The sequence below is a fragment of the Theobroma cacao genome, chromosome 7 (assembly GCF_053813885.1).
Source record: "Theobroma cacao isolate CCN51 chromosome 7, ASM5381388v1, whole genome shotgun sequence".
NCBI lineage: Eukaryota > Viridiplantae > Streptophyta > Magnoliopsida > Malvales > Malvaceae > Theobroma > Theobroma cacao.
Genome location: NC_142645.1, coordinates 5,855,233 through 5,872,114, shown reverse-complemented (window position 1 = coordinate 5,872,114; position 16,882 = coordinate 5,855,233). Strand labels below are relative to the sequence as shown.

General features: G+C 36.5%; 2 protein-coding genes and 1 pseudogene across 2 annotated transcripts; 1 reads left to right on the top strand and 2 right to left on the bottom strand.

Annotated features, from left to right (window-relative positions):
* The first annotated feature begins 1,204 nt into the window (after positions 1-1,204).
* LOC18594005 (haloacid dehalogenase-like hydrolase family protein) lies at positions 1,205-12,829 on the top strand. The gene is made up of 12 exons (XM_007021446.3): positions 1,205-1,589; positions 2,617-2,753; positions 8,738-8,833; positions 8,976-9,095; positions 9,504-9,593; positions 9,879-10,061; positions 10,294-10,449; positions 10,935-11,084; positions 11,163-11,264; positions 11,816-11,925; positions 12,032-12,150; positions 12,633-12,829. Exons 1-12 carry the CDS (start codon positions 1,361-1,363, stop codon positions 12,722-12,724), a joined length of 1,584 nt encoding a protein of 527 aa, XP_007021508.3. The 5' UTR covers positions 1,205-1,360; the 3' UTR covers positions 12,725-12,829.
* LOC148761547 (uncharacterized) lies at positions 6,866-7,953 on the bottom strand (annotated as a pseudogene).
* Positions 12,830-15,641: 2,812 nt separating the features above from the next.
* Positions 15,642-16,882, bottom strand: LOC18594004 (VQ motif-containing protein 4). The gene has a single exon (XM_007021445.3). The coding sequence runs from the start codon at positions 16,543-16,545 to the stop codon at positions 15,817-15,819; it is 729 nt and encodes a 242-aa protein (XP_007021507.3). The 5' UTR covers positions 16,546-16,882; the 3' UTR covers positions 15,642-15,816.

Here is a 16,882-nt window from a genome sequence, read left to right as displayed (position 1 = left end):
CAAACACTGTAATAAGTCATAATAATTATTCATGTTTTATTCCATTCGTCATACCAAACTACGTAATACTTATTTTATTCTATTCTCACCTCATTCTATTTTCACGTAATAACTATTTTATTTCATTCATATCTATTCTGTGAAGCAAACGTACTATAAAATTGATTTATAAACCTTAAATCATTTCGACCTGATTTAATGAACTATAAAACCGATCTAATAAACTCGAAACTTGATTCAAGAAGCCCTTAATTAGTTTATAAAACTCTAAAATCAATTTGATCCAATTCATGAAACCTTGAAATCAAATCGATCCAATTTTAAAAAAAAGGCTAAAACCGATTCAATCTTATTCAACATAACCTAAAATCAGGTCAATTCGATTCAAAAAAACTCTAAATCGATTCATTACTCTTAAATCAGTTCGACTCGATTCAATGAACCATAAAACAAATCCAACAAACCCAAAACCCGTTTCAAGAAACCCTTAATTAATTCATAAAATCTTAAAATCAATTTAAAAATCTTTAACTCGGTTTCCAAAACTCTAAAATTAATTCAATTTTTTCTTAAACTTAATTACAATAATTTGTTTTTTAATATTATGCCTATTCTTTTTTATAATTGATTGGACGTACGAGACTAGATTTAAAGTTTGATTATAAAAAGGAAAAATCCGAACACCTCCATTAATAAGTATCCTAAAATCATTTCAGATTTTTAATATTTCAAAACATCTTAATTACAACATTAATTGTAAAAATATATTTCTTGTAAGTGGACTTTAAATCACACCACAGCAAGGCAAGGCAAGCCTCTTGACTCCAATAAGGTAATAAATTCTCATGAAACGTGCCACTTGCAAAACACAATTTCCCCTCTTTAATCACACTCTAAATCAAATTCCCAACAGAAGAAATTCCACTAATTTGACCCGCAGCCACATCCCCATTCCCCCAAAACGTCCTGAAATCGCAACTCACTTTCACTTCATCACATCCCCCACATTGGCTTCAGTCAAAGGCCGCCATTAGTACCCAAAGCTGTGATTAAGTCCTAATAAATATTTGTTGAGTCCGAGTTCAAGTTAGCCTTGACCACATCGTTCAGCAAGAAAATCACTTCTGACCCACGGTACATTCATTCTTACCTCGGACAAATCAAAACAAAATATGTACAGCAGAGCATTGTCCTGTCCCATCTCTCAGCAGAGATTGAAGATAATAAAAGAAAGGCCCTTTAAAGGGCATATTTTAAAGCTCCAGCAGAACTACCCTTTATTTTTTATTTTTTATTTAAAGATTCTCCTTATTCAGTTACTTTTTCTAGCTATATATTAAGGAGAGCCTTTGTTTTTGCAATGGCTGTAGCAACAACAGTGGCAGTCAACGGGGGCTTGAAGATGGGGAGCGTATCACAAGCTTATTTAGAAAGCAAAGCAGTGAAGGAGACAAGGTCTTTGATATCTGAGCTTTGCCGCCAGTTCTATAACCTTGGATGGGTCTCAGGGACGGGTGGCAGCATCACCATGAAGGTCCATGATAGCTGTATCCCTAAGCCTCAGCAGCTCATCCTCATGTCCCCTTCTGGTACCTATTTCTCAATCAATCATCTTGTGGGGTCTTTTTTTGGTCCTTTTCATCGTTTTTATTTCTTTGGCTTCAGGATGATTGATTTTGAAACTCAAAGTTGTATTTTTTTTTAAATTTTTTATCATTAATTTGGGGTGTTTGATATCTGGAATATTGTTATTTAAGCTTAATTATTGATTTTTTCTTTATTTTATGGCTCCGGTATTTGTTATTGAAGCTCAAAGTTGATTAATTTGGGAAGTATGATCTTGGGTTGTAGTTATTTTTAGCTCCATAATTTTTGTTTTGTTTTCTGGGTTTTGTTATGCAAGCTCAAGGGCGTGTTTTCTGATGATTAATTTGGGATGTTTGATATTACAAGTTGTTATTGTTTTAGCTCAATGTTTGTTTCTCATGGTTCTTTTGGCTTATGGGCATTTCATATTCAGGCTCAAATCAGTCTGTGTATTAATACGGAATGTATACTATACCGGTTGTTGTTATTCTATGTAAATTTTTATTTTTCTTTTTGAGATGGTTCTTTTTGCTTCTGGTGTATGTTATTCAAGCTCAACTCTGTGTTTCTTCTGTATTAGTCTTGGATGTTTGATATCTTAATTGTTGTTGTTCTAGGTCACTTGTTTGTTTTACTATACATTTTGGCTTTTGTTATTAGTTATTCAAGCACCGATGACTATTTTTATTTATTCTGGGATGTTTTATACGTGGGCTGTGGTAAATCTAGCACAAAATTTTTTTCCTTTTTATGACTTTTTGGCTATTTGGTATGTGCTTTCAAGCCTCAGTGAGTTGTTTTTTTTATTAATCTGAGATATCTCTGCTTTTCTAATGTTTCCTTGTTGATTTTACACAGGCCTCTGTATGAGACTGATTGTGTTTCTGACTCTCATTTTTACATAAACTATGAATACTAATACTCACCTCAGCAGACATTCTACGTGGATACGACTCATCTTTTGTTATATTCTGTATACCGTCTTCTGGCATGGCTTAATTATGGGTTTGTGACTTGGTACTTTGATAGGTGTTCAAAAGGAGAGAATGGAACCAGAGGACATGTATATATTATCGGGTGATGGCTCTATCATAACTTCACCTTCTCCAAAGCCATACCCTCATAAGCCTCCCAAGTGTTCTGATTGTGCTCCTCTTTTTATGAAGGTAACTATTATCTGTGCTTTTAAATAACTATTGTTTGATGTCATTTAATCAATCCAACAGTTTACTTTACTGAGTGTTTTTTATCGAAATTTGGTAATTTTATGATATAGTTTATGAGGCTGATATTGGAATATTTGCTAGGATAGCTGGCTTTTATGATTTGTTTTATTTTTAAACACCACATAACTTTTTAGCTTGATCTTTCATGTAATAAGGCTTGACGATGAAAATGAGCATGATACTTTGAACATTTTGTATTATGGTGTTGGTAACTTCGTGCTCTTTTTACTATAACTTTGGTTGCCTTCCATTTGGTTGCTGAGAAAACAAAGTAAAAGAAAGGAGAATGAACCTCCAATCAAATGTTTTGTTTTCTTGGTTTAACTTTTAAACCACCTCTTCTCCCACCCATCAAGCCAGATAGAGAGAGAAACTAAAAAGGAATGGATGTGAATCTTCTTAACAGTCTCAAAAGGTAATGAATTTAAGATTAGAAACTATGATTTTAGTGGGTTTTCCTACTTTTCATTGGAAGTAAAGCATGTGCAATTGTGACTACTGTTGGATTGAAATCAGACCATAGTCAACTGTTGTTTAATGGTGGCAAAAAAGATTAAAGATCTTAGTTACAAAATGATAGCCAGCAGATTTTGTTCTCATCTGTTTTAGGTGCTCTTGATCCCATCTGACCTTGTGATATTACTGGAGGGTGTTAAGTTAAGTTATGCACGGAAAATTGAAACCCAAGAATGATGTATGTATTTGTTCAAAAAAGGAATGAATTATACAAGGATTGAGACTTAATCAAGCCAAGAGAAAATTATGAAGACAAAGACACTTGCTGTTCTGTTTTTCATTGAATATATATATGCAGTAGTCACAGAACCGAGAGAGAGAAAATACAAAACAAAAAACCAGTACATAACTAAGCAATTAAACCACCAATAACCGTTTAGCTGTAGCATGATATATTAGTGGCTGACATCCTAACAAACACAACTCAACATGGTAAATCCATGTTGCTAAATTGACATAATGCTGAAGACAAAAAACTGAAAATAACTAACACATAAACTGCTTCTTCAGACTAGTCACATGCTGCTGCTCGTGACCTCATCTCCACCTATTCAAACCATCATCAAGTCACCCTCCATTGAAGCTGAGATATATTCCAGTTTTAACACCCCTCCTTGGAATTTATCTCGCATATTCCAAGCTTGCTCCTGAGATAATAATACTTATCTTTGTTCAAGCTTTTTGTAAATATATCAGCAACTTGATCATTGGTGCTGCAGTGCTTGATTACAACTTCATCATTCTTCACAGCCTCTCTGATTGAGTGAAACTTCACTCGAATATGTTTAGTTCTTGCATGCTGCACTGGGTTCTTTGCTATCGAAATTGCAGACATGTTATCCACCCATAAGACAGTGCCAATAAATTGCCTAAAACCCAGATCATCAAGCAATTTCCTGAGCCATAACACATGATTAGTTGCAGAAGATGCTGCTATATATTCTGCCTCAGCAGAAGAATGAGCTACCACCTCCTACCACCTCCTGTTTCCTTGAGTTCCAGGAGAAGATTGCACTTCCAAATGAGAAACAATAGCCAGTGGTGCTCTTTGAATCGTCCACACTCCCAGCCCAATCACTGTCACAATGGCCTTGCAGATGATTACTGTCCTGTTTCACAAACTTAAGCCATAATGTTGTTGTGCCTCTGATGTACCTCAAGATTCTTTTTGCAGCTTTCATATGCATTTCTGATGGTTCCTGCATAAATCGAGATAGGAGACTTGTGGCAAACATAATATCAGGCCTGGTAGCTGACAAGTATAGAAGACATCCTATTATACTTCTATAGAGTCGTGCATCAGTTTTAATCTCACCATCATCTTTGCTGTGTTTCCAACCCATAGTTAGTGGCGTTGGAGCTGGTTTACAAAAGTTCATCTTGAATTTTTTAAGCAAATCCTCAGCATATTTACTTTGATGGAGACAAATTTGACCTTCCAATTGCTGAAACTCCAGGCCTAGGAAGTAAGACATCTTTCCTAAGTCGGTCATATCAAATTCAGACTTCATTTGAGCTTTGAATTCTTTTAGAAACTCATCATCAGGCCCTGTTATTAACAAATCATCAACATACAATGATACAATCAGTTTCACGGCATTACCAGATTTCTTAACATAGAGTGTAGCTTCATTGTTGCTGCGAATAAATCCTTTTTCTCGCATGTAGCTGTCAATTCGGTCATACCATGCTCTTGGGGCTTGCTTGAGTCCATAGAGAGCTTTGACAAGCTTGCACACCTTGTCTTCTTTTCCCTGTACCACATAACCTTCAGGTTATTCAACATAAATGTCCTCTGATATAACCCCATTCAAGAAAGCCGATTTCACATCCATATGCCAAATGGACCAATTTTCTTTGACTGCAAGTGCTGTTAAGACTCGAATGGTGTCATATCGAGCCACCGGTGCAAAGGTCTCTTCAAAGTCCACTCCTTGAACTTGTGAATATCCTTTTACAACTAATCTGGCCTTTAATTTGTTAACAGACCCATCTGGATTCAGCTTGGTTTTAAATATCCATTTAACACCACTTACCTTTGGCCCTTGAGGTCTATCTACTAAGTACCAGGTCCTGTTCCTTGCTATCATTTGCATTTCAGCATCCATTGCTTCTTTCCATTTCTCATCTTTTAAAGCTTTTGAAACTTCATTTGGTTCAATTACTGCCATAATGCATCTACCATAAATTTCTTGGAGTGGTCTTGTTCCTCGAACAGCCAAGCTTTCATCATTCTCATCCACACTTTCCTCATCATCAAATAGATTCTCATCACCATCAGCATTATTCTCATCAGTAGCTATTTCCAAATTCCACTTCAAACCTTCATTCACATCACCAGTGGTATTATTTGACTTTGATTTCTCAACAGCAGTAGTTTTCCAATTCCACTTCAAGTCTTCGTCGAATCTCACATCACGGCTTACAAAAACCTTCTTAGTTTTCAGATCATACAATCGATATCCCTTTGACAGATTGCTGCAGCCCAAGTGAATTGCCAATTGAGACTTAGGATCGAGTTTTGTTCTCTTACCATCAGGAATTTTGGCATAACAAATGCACCCAAAAACTTTGAGGTGCGCTACTGATGGTTTTGTACCATGCCAAGCTTCATAGGGGCATTTAACATTTAAAGCTTTTGTTGGGAGAACATTTAGTAAATACACAGCAACATTAGCAGCCTCAGCCCAAAATTCCTTTGGCAAATCTTTCTCAAATAACAAACAGCGTGTCATCTCCATCAGTGTCCTATTTTTATGCTCACAAACTCCATTTTGTTGAGGGTTATAGGCAACCGTCAACTTGTGTTTGATTCCTTTTCGAGCGAGAAACTCTTTAAACTCGGTTGAGTTGAATTCTCCTCCATTATCTGTCCTAAGAATCATTAAATTGCTCCCAGACTCATTTTCCACTGCTGCAACAAACTTGGTAAACAAATTGAACACATCATACTTGTGTTTCATAAAAAATATCCAACTGTACCTTGTATAATCATCTACAAAAATCAGATAATATAAACTCCCATTCAATGATAGAGTCTTCATAGGACCTCCCACATCTGAGTGCACTAATTGAAGCTTTTGTTTTGCTCTCTAATTTCTAGATTTTGGAAAAGAGACTCGGCATTGCTTACCATATTGACAAGTGCTACAGATTCTATCTGTTTGAGTCAAACTAGGGAGTCCTTCAACCAAGTTGTTGGATATCATATGCATTAAAGACCGGTAATTTACATGCCCCAATCTACGGTGCCAAATTTCAGAATTAGTGGACAAGCATTGGTAAGCTTTATGCTTAACCTTCATCCAATCTACAGAGAAACACTTATTTCTCATTTCAATAGAGAAAAGTTCCTTGCCTGAGGCATCAAGGATAGTGCAAGCATTGGTTTTAAACAACAAAATATATCCATCCTCAATCAATTGCCTCACACTAAGTAGATTTTGAGCAACTTCAGGTACAAACATTACATTGGAAATTGATTTCATAACTGCAAGTGTATGCACCGCAACTGTTCCTATCCCTTGAATCTGCAAATTAAGTCCATTTCCAATCTCAACCTGAGATTTATAACTCGTCCAAGGTAATAAAATTTTCTTCCTTCCCGATCATATGATTCGAACAAGCGCTATCAATCAGCCATGTGTGCTTCTTGTTTGAAACTTCAGATTTCCTTACCATGAATAAAAATTCATCAACTATTTCCTGATGTTCTGCAACAGTAGCCTTCTCCTTAGGTCTGTTTCCCTTCGATTTGCAAACTCTCTCCACATGTCCTAATTGATGGCATGACCTGCATTTAACATTTGGACGATATCAACAATATTTTTCAAGATGTGTTCTCTTTTTGCAATGAGAACAAACAGGATACTTAGCTCTCGGCTTGCCTTGTTTTCCATCTCCAGATCTCCTGTCCTTGTCTCTCTTCTCTGAATCATTCTTTCTGTTGTTGTCACTCCATTTCTCCTTTGTTCGAGTTATGAAGGCTCCTTCTACCGTGTTTTCTTGCCTAAGAGCTCGTCTTTGTTCTTGTGCTTGGAGAGCATTAACAAGCTCTGTGACAGTAAGGCGTGAGATATCCTTGGACTCTTCAAGTGAGGATATCTTAGCTTCAAACTTATCCGGTAGGCTTACTAGGACTTATTCACAATCCTTTTATCTGGAAGGTCTTCCCCAAGTAGCTTCAGTTGATTCACAACTTTTATTACTTTATCAGAATACTCCTAATAGTCTCACTGTCTTTCATTTTTAAAACTTCAAATTCCCTCAACAAATTAAGAACTTGCATCTGTTGAGTCCTATCACTTCCATGGAATTCCTCTTGCAACTTGTCCCAAGCATCTTTAGGATTCTCGCAAGCCATAATCCTAGTGAATATGGAGTCAGATATAGCAGAGTGGATACATGAAAGGGCCTTGTATCTCTTAGCAACCTCTTCACTATGCTGCTTCAATTGTGCCATTGTAGGATTGGCATGCCTTTGAACTGGAGGATCTCCACCCACCTCCACAACTTCCCAGAGGTCAAATGCACGGAGATAAGCTTTCATCTTCACTGCCCAAATTGGGTAGTTATCTCCGTTAAACACTGGTGGAGCTACAACATTGAAACTGGTGGAAGCCATAGGTTAAGTATTCTAATGGAAGATATGAGACAGCAAGATTAAGTATTCAAAAAAAAAAAAAATTGCTTTCATAGGTCCCTTAAGAACACATGAAATGCTCTGATACCATGTTCAAAAAAGGAATGAGTTATACAAGCATTGAGACTTAATCAGGCCAAGGGAAAATTATGAAGACAAAGACACTTGCTGTTCTGTTTTTCATTGAATATATATATATGCAGTAGTTACAGAACCGAGAGAGAGAAAATACAAAACAAAAAACCAGTACATAACTAAGCAATTAAACCACCAATAACTGTTTAGCTGTAGCATGATATTAGTGGCTGACATCCTAACAAACACAACTCAACATGGTAAATCCATGTTGCTAAATTGACATAATTCTGAAGACAAAAAACTGAAAATAACCAACACATAAACTGCTACTTTAGACTAGTCACATGCTGCTGCTCGTGACCTCATCTCCACCTATTCAAACCATCATCAAGTCACCCTCCATTGAAGCTGAGCTATATTCCAGTTTTAACAGTATTGACCCATCTGGAGTACAACTATTGATTCTTTTACCCAAATGTTTAGCTGCAGATCACTTGGTTTATTTAAGCAGTCAAACTAGTACTTTATTTGTCTCCATGTTATAAATGTCTAATTTGTGGAGATTATGTTAATGAATTATCTATGACAGTTGTCACTGAATCAGTCTTAACCAGAATGCCCCCTTTCCACTTAATATTTTTTTGGCTCTATCTTTATCTCTAAAAGGCTTTCTCCCCTCATAATTCAGGCATATCACATCCGTAATGCCGGAGCTGTTATCCATAGTCATGGGATGGAATCTTGTCTTGTAACGATGATCAATCCACTTTCAAAAGAGTTTCGTGTAAGTTTTTGTTTTGACTGTCAAATATTATTCTAAAGTGTGGTTCTATCTTTCTCCCACTTTTATTTTCCTTCTTCACTGCTCCACATCTCTCTTGCTATTTCAATGATTGATTCACTTTTTCTCTTTTCGATGTTTGCAGATCACTCATATGGAGATGATAAAGGGAATTCAAGGGCATGGTTACTATGATGAACTTGTAATCCCAATCATCGAGAACACAGCCTATGAAAATGAGCTCACGGATTCTCTTGCCAAAGCTGTATGTTTCTTTTGTGTTCATCTTGTCATAGAGATTATGAGATTGCCTTTCATGTTGATCATAGTTCATGTAGCTGAGTAAGATTAATGAATATTACTTTAGCAATGAGGAGTATGTCTATTTTCTTGTGCCACTTTGCTAAATTAAAGCGAATGATGTGTCTATTGCCTGTTACCACTTTGTTAAGGTTGATAATTTGCTGCCAAAAGGTAATGGAGGAATGGAAAGGTTTCCTTGGACCAGAAAGATTGGCCTTTCAGTGTGAAGGAGTATCATCCCATCGAATGGATGATGTTGCAACTCTCTACAGAAATTTATTCTGCTTTTGTCAATCCATTATATTTTGGTTGAATCTATCCATGTAAATATTTCCTTCACTCAATTGAAGTTGGCTTTAATGTTATTCAGATAGAAGCCTATCCTAAAACAACTGCTGTGCTTGTTCGCAATCATGGCATATATGTATGGGGAGACTCATGGATCAGTGCTAAAACTCAGGTTTGTAAAACTTATGGAAATGTTTGAATCCAAACTGGTGAAATTTTTAGAATGTCACTGGAGATTCTTTTTCTTATGGCTTAACTATGGCTTATAGATGTCTAAAGTTTACTGCTGTTGACATGCATACAGTATGATAAATTTTGCATTCATGTGAATGAGAACGTGAAAAGAATAATGAAAAACTTTATTAAAAGTTTAATTGTCTCCTAGTAATATAGAGGTTCTTACATGTTTTATTGCTCATATTGTGTTTCTTACTTCGGCACTGACACACTATTTCAGGCTGAATCTTACCATTACCTCTTTGATGCTGCTATTAAACTTCATCAACTAGGCTTAGACTGGTCTACTCCGGATCATGGCCCTATTCAGAATGTTAAAGGAGTTTCAGGCATCAATGGCAGGATAAATGTGTCTACGAAGGCTGGGACTGTGGATTCAAATTACAAACTTGGGTCATTTCCAGTAAGAAATTTACATATTTTCCCTTCCATCGGTAAATTCAGGTTTACACATAATAGTATTTCCCTTTTAGCAGATATAGTGGATTGTTAAAATGGGTAATCTGTTTCTTTACTCTTTAATGTGAATGGGTGAATGATGTTCTGGTAGACTCTGACTGTTTAAATGGGAAAGAAGATTGGTCCATTCAATTGTCAGGAATACCTTCTTACTCTTCAATTTTATTCTGTTGCAGCATTGCATTGTGCTTGACATTGAAGGAACGACAACTCCTATTTCATTTGTAACAGATGTTCTCTTTCCCTATGCCCGAAACAATGTTGGGAGGCATTTGTCTGCAACATATGCTACCGCCAAAACCCAAGATGATATAAATTTGTTACGTTCTCAAGTAAGATTTTTATTTGGACTTTTGAACCTTTTGTGATGTTGTACTGGCATCATGATACAAAATTGCTTGCTTGGCTTTCTCAGGGCAATTACTTTCTAATATCTAGATGAAAGAATTAACTTTAAGAGTTAGGTTGCAAGTTGACTGTCAAATAAATAAGAAATCTTACATTCTTCCCGAGATGCTTACTGACTTGGATACAAATCATAATTTAGACTCCTGTAGTTTGGTACTGGAAACTAAAGAATTTGGACTTGCACGTATGTTTCACTGGGATCACTATTTCTGATAGATGCTTCTTACTGAAATTATATGCTTGCTTCTTTGGTATGCTCTAGCTAGGCAAACAAAACTTCTTCACCTCTTTTCCTGTAGTTAAGGCGGTGGGATTGTTGGCCTCATAAATTAGCAACCATGGTAGTCCAGAACTCAAGATTGACTCCTAAATGATATGTCTATATTGAATCACAACATGCTTTCCGCAGGTTGTAGATGACTTGAAGCAAGGTGTTCTTGGCGCTGTGCCTATCCCTTTGGAGGATGTGGGAAAAGAGGAGGTGATTGCAGCTTTGGTTGCTAATGTGGAAGCAATGATAAAAGCTGATAGAAAAATCACCGCCTTAAAGCAATTGCAAGTAAGCAGTTACGAATTATAAAGAAGATACATTTTTGGAGCTTATCTTTGGGATTAGAGCTAATATGAGGTTCAATAGGGTCATATATGGCGAACTGGATTTGAGAACAATGAGCTGGAAGGTGTAGTTTTTGATGATGTACCAGAAGCTCTTCAAAAGTGGCACAGTTTGGGCGTAAAGGTGATCTTGCATTTTTCCTTCACTCTTCACTTTATTATTCATTATACATTTTCATTTTCTGAATGTAGTTCTGGATACTATATTTCTCTATCTTTTGAGTAGGTTTTAATGCATTTGCTCCCAAACTCAGTATGATTGCAGTCCGTTTTTGGAAAAGAAAATAACTGTTTACGTCTGGAGTTAATATATGAATTGTGGACATCTATATCTGGTCATTCTGCCAAACTGAAGCCAAATTTCTTAGTAGATAGGTGTCCACTTGGAGACTGATCTGGACCTAAGTTCAAGTTAATGTATGTTCATGACCATCTGAGTGGTTGAAAAGTTGTATCGCTTATCAGCATAGTACCAGATACTTTCTCTTTTTTCTGAGAAGACAGACATATCCATTAGGAAAAATTGAAGCATCTTTGGGATGAGAGTGTTTCACCTTTTAGACATCTCTCAACTCTCCCCTCCCTTTGCAAAAGGATCCTTACTCCCTAACTTCCTGACTACGGATAGACAATTCCATTTTCAATGTTAATCACTCCTTTCTCATTTCACCACAGGTATATATATATTCTAGTGGTAGCAGGTTGGCTCAAAGGCTTATATTTGGAAACTCCAACTTTGGCGATTTGAGGAAGTATTTATCTGGATTTTTTGACACCGCAGTGGGGTAAGTTTGTTACTTTCACAGATATTTCAGTACTTAAAATAGATTTTCACTTAACACTTAATTTTAATTCAAAGTAACAATCCGTTTCCCCTTCTTTTGCTTGCAGAAACAAAAGAGAAACACGCAGTTATGTTGAAATATTTGAGTCATTGGGAGTTGATAAGCCATCTGAGATACTATTTGTGACTGATGTCTATCAAGAAGCTACCGCTGCAAAAGCTGCAGGTGCTTTTCTGCCCATAATTTATTTTAACAGTGACTGCCAGATAGCAATAATAATTTGGTTCTACTTTTTCGTTTACTCTATTGTCCAAATTCTAGACTTGTTGGCACCTGGCTTATATTGTTTAGAACTTACTTCTGCAAAATAAGTGATACTGTTTTTCATATTCTTTCTTTCTTTTTCTCTTTTGTTTGTTTGTTTGTTCTTTATCTTTTCCCCCTTAGACATGCTAGACTGTTAAAGGAAAATATCAGAATCCTTTTCCATGTGCAACAAGTTAGCATAAGAAAAATAGTAATACTCTGCTTATCCTTGCATAAGTTGTCAATTGAGGCCTGTGCCTTTAATGTTCAGTGGATTCGTAGACCACCTTCTGGTTTCAGTGTTACTCCAACTAGAAATTTAAGGCAATAAATACTTTGTCAGGTAGGAATAAATAAATACCATTTCTTCATTAATATTTTCATCATCATCCTTGTCGTAGGTTTGGAGGTGGTAATCTCTGTCCGGCCAGGAAATGGTCCTCTTCCCGATAACCATGGATTCAAGACTATCAACTCTTTCTTGGAGATCTGATACAAGTTCTGTAACTCCGTATTAATATCAACTGTAATAGTTTCTACACATAATAAATCACTTTTGGATGCAATAAATCTTGGTTTTGTTACAACCATTTCTCAATCTGTTGCTGTCGATTTTGTTTCGTATCATCATTCAAGAGAGTTATTTGCTTGTTCATTCTCTAAATATACTCTATAAGCTATGTGAATAATTTCTATCCTGTGGGCGACCACTAATGCTTAGGTAGGTAGCCTTGTTGAAGCAAACAACTTATAAGGTTTGGTGTCAAAAATCTCTAAACATGCATGTGTGGGCACATTTGTCACTCCATAAAGGATCGGAGGGGACCTCTACCAAGCATTGTATGCCATTTAGCTCTGTATGGGCAGTGATGCGGATGTGTAACGTTTTGAAAGGATGATGGTGATAAACTTGCAGAAGATGAAGCCTCAGATGTCTGCTGTGAAATGCACTAGAAAGTTCCAAACATTCCTCAACCAATACTGGTATAAAGAAGTCTTAACTTATTGTAGAGCAACCAAAGCCTAACATTAATTCTTCGACATGCAATTGTAGGGACCTCTGCCACACAATAAAGGGTCTGTTTAGATGTCTACCAAACTTCGTGTCCGAGTTATACTTTGCAGATGGGCAATGATGTTGATGTTTAAGATCTGGAAGAATGATGGTCGGTGTTAATATGCTAAACATGAATTCAGATGTCTGGTTCCAAACTTAATGTCCCTTACATCCCTTCTTGTTTCGTTTTTTAACCAATTTGCTTCGTCCCATTTTCCCTTCTTTAATACCAATAGTTGCAAGAAAAAAAAATCTTGAGAAGCAAAGGTGATTCGGAAGCTAGAGTTATTTCAAAATCTCGAATAGGGTCAACTAACATCTAATACAGCTGGGAAGGGTATGTATTTCTCTGAGCATTTGGTTCAGCTTTGCAAATAAAAAGCACTAAATGTGCTAGGCTACTCACTGACGAATGAGGTAGTTGAAGTTGCATGCATGCAGATACCGTACAAAAGTACAGACCAGATAACACAGCTCGTTTATTGATTACCAAATGTTTTTTCTCAGTACAACAGGAAAGATATTTAATTTTATTTTTGCTGCTTTGGCAATGAATGGACTTGGTTTCCAAACTCTATTAACCACACAAAAATTTGCTGGATTTTGCATAGCTTTTCCATTATTCAAAGTCCTTTTTAAGGGAAAAAATTAGCTTCAGACAATATAAAGTTCTATACATAGAAACAAAGCTTAGCCCCGTTAAGGAAGTGAAACAGCTAACCAAAAGCTATCTCCACTTGCATCTCAACTGGTACAAAGAAATGAACAGGTTGCAGGTCTTTGTCCAGTGACAAAACTGTTGGCATTCAAGCAATGACAAAGTAAAAACTTTGAAAGGGCGCAAAAAAGAAAAAGAAGAAGTCTTTACATTTACTTAGCATGGTCTTTTGTTCTTTTGTTTTCTTTTAACTTCATTTTCAATCATAATCATAATAGAAGTCCTACTTTTCCACTTTAGCCTGCTTAGTGTGTTCCCATTTCTTAAGTACTCTGATGAGTGATGTCTCAAAGTCAAGAAAAAGACTGTATTTAAAAGAAAAAAGAAAAAAAAAAAGATAAATAAGCCAAGCTGCATGATTGCATACTAAATCAAATTTAAATGACAAAGACTGCTCCTTCCATCTTGACAGAAGTAACAGATGTGGGTCATTAATCTCTGTTCTCCACAGTTTCTTACCTACCTTGCCTAGCCTTACATACCTAAAACCAATTTTTATAGTATACCTCAACTGCACTTTCAGTACTGCTAAGACAGATCAACCAGACTAAAACTGGTGGAGGTAGTTAAGGAAAGCAATTAAAGAAGAAGGGTTTTAGTTAGGGAAATGTAGAAGAACAACAGTAAAGCAATTTACCAAGAAAAAAGAAGAAGCTGCATTGACATTTGCTGTTGATATTTCTTTTAACTTGCCTTCCACTTGAGTTTTGGGGTAGAAAAAAGTGAAAAGATTAGAGGATCCAATATGGTCACATCCTGTTTGATCCCTTTTTCATTTTCCTTCTTATTATGATCTCTTTTTGTGGGCCATTTTTATGAAAGGAAAGCTTGTTTGTCATACTATTAATTAACAACTGCCTAAGTTGGATACTTGAATGAATAAAGTTACAAAGACAAAGCAGCACTACTACATGGTACAAGAACTGGCAAAATTTCCAAAACCCAATTTTTCTTTTAAAAAAAAATAAATAAAATGCACCAAAATTTCCATTAAATTGGACTCAACAAGGATACCCTTCTTACAATATGGTGGTCCATTCTTAAAAATGCAGCCAAAAAGTCTTCATTGTGCTGTGACCTTCCCTTACTTTCTGAAAAAAAAGTCTTCCCCTTTCTCTTTTGCCATTAACTCAATCACAAAGAAAGAAATGAACATCCTTACAACAACTGCAATGGTTGTACTATATCTAGAGGTTAAAGATTTTAATTATTACGTTGATAGTTTGAAGGTACTGAGAGACAAGGTTTCCATCTCTGATATGTTTTCCCTTTTATCAGAAAGAACTAACAAGCTGACTTGCTTTTGATTGTACACAGAAATGAATCGCTATTGCATTTACATAAAACGAAAGGCAGGACAACCAAAAGATTAGGTTCATGTAAGTCAAATTATGCAAAGGAAAAGAAAGGTAGAAGTAAATGACCTGCTTCTTTCCTAGGCCAACACAACCGCCCAAAGAAAAAAAAAAAGAAAGAAATTGACTTGTTCAATATGCTAAACAGAAAAGAAGAACTAGAGAAAATTAGTCATTTTTCTCATAGCATCTACGGAGAATTAATCAAGTTTTAATAGTTTTAAGTACGAAACCAATATTAAGGAAAAACAAAAAAAGAAAGAAGATTTTGAAAAGAAGGTAAAAAAAAAGAAAGAGCTTTACCATAATCAAAGAGAGATCAAATCATACAATTGAAGAAAGATCCTCCACCTCTTTTTTTCACTCAAATTCAGCCAAAACCCATTAAACCTCTTGATAAATCACTCTCGAATTACATAACCACCTTCTTCTTCTTCGTCCTCTTCTTTCAATTCTTAAGAAGAACCTGAAACTTTTGGTGAAGTAACTGGAAACAGAGGCAAAAGCTGAGGCTCAGTGTCTCTGGGAGTTGACATAGGTGATGGATGCAAGTAAAAACCTTTCTCAGCTATAGCTTTCTCTTCCTCTGACGAATTCCCCAAAGAAGGTGAAGACTTGTTGAAAGGGTCTTCATTTAATGGCGTGACTGGGCTAAGAGCTAGCTTTGGGAAGTCAAGCAAGCTTGGAGAGAGGATCTCCGTATTCCTCGGTGAAGAAAAACTGCTGCTGTTTGTAACACTAGAAGGGAATAAAGTGTTGATCATGAGGTTGTTTTTGAGGTTACTGTTTCTTCTCTCATAAAGTTTGAAATTTTGTTTCTTGGGAGAGTTGGTTTTGATGGGAGGTATAGGAAAGGATGATTTTGATGGTAATGGTGGATCTTGCTGCTGCTGCTGATGATGATGTTGGTTTTGTTGTTGTGTTGGAGTTTTAGAGGAGGCCTGTTTAGCAGTTTCTGATGAGCCAGTGAGCATTTGGACAACCTGTTTGAAAGTAGTTGTGTCAGCTTGGACAAAGGTTGTTGGGTAAGGGTTGGTTTCAGATCTGGAGATTGGAATTGGAGTGAGGGGTGGGGTGTGGATTTGGACAACACCATTGCTGTTGTTTCCATTGCCATGTGGGGAGTTTAAAGGAGATGGGAGATTGTTCCTGTTCTCTTGTACTAGCCTTGTTGAATTCTCCATTGATAGGTCTCTCCAGCAAGCTAGCACCCCCACAATCAAAGACAGAGAGAGAGAGAGAGAGAGAGAGAGAGAAGAAAGGAAAGAAAGCAGGAAACTTTTGGGGTTAGTTTGGTTGGAGGAGAAGAAGAGATGATGAGTGAAAAACAAGGCTTGATTGATGAGGAGAGGGAGAGGGAGAGGGAGGGGGAGAAGGTTGCTTATTTGTTTTGTTTTCTTGTGTTGTGGCAGCAACAAGGGGTTAGCGTATTCTCTTTCCCTCTCTCTCTCTTGTTAGTCGCCTTTTCTCTTTACTGCTCTCTCTCTCTCTCTCTCCCTCTCTCTATTGAACTTCCATGCT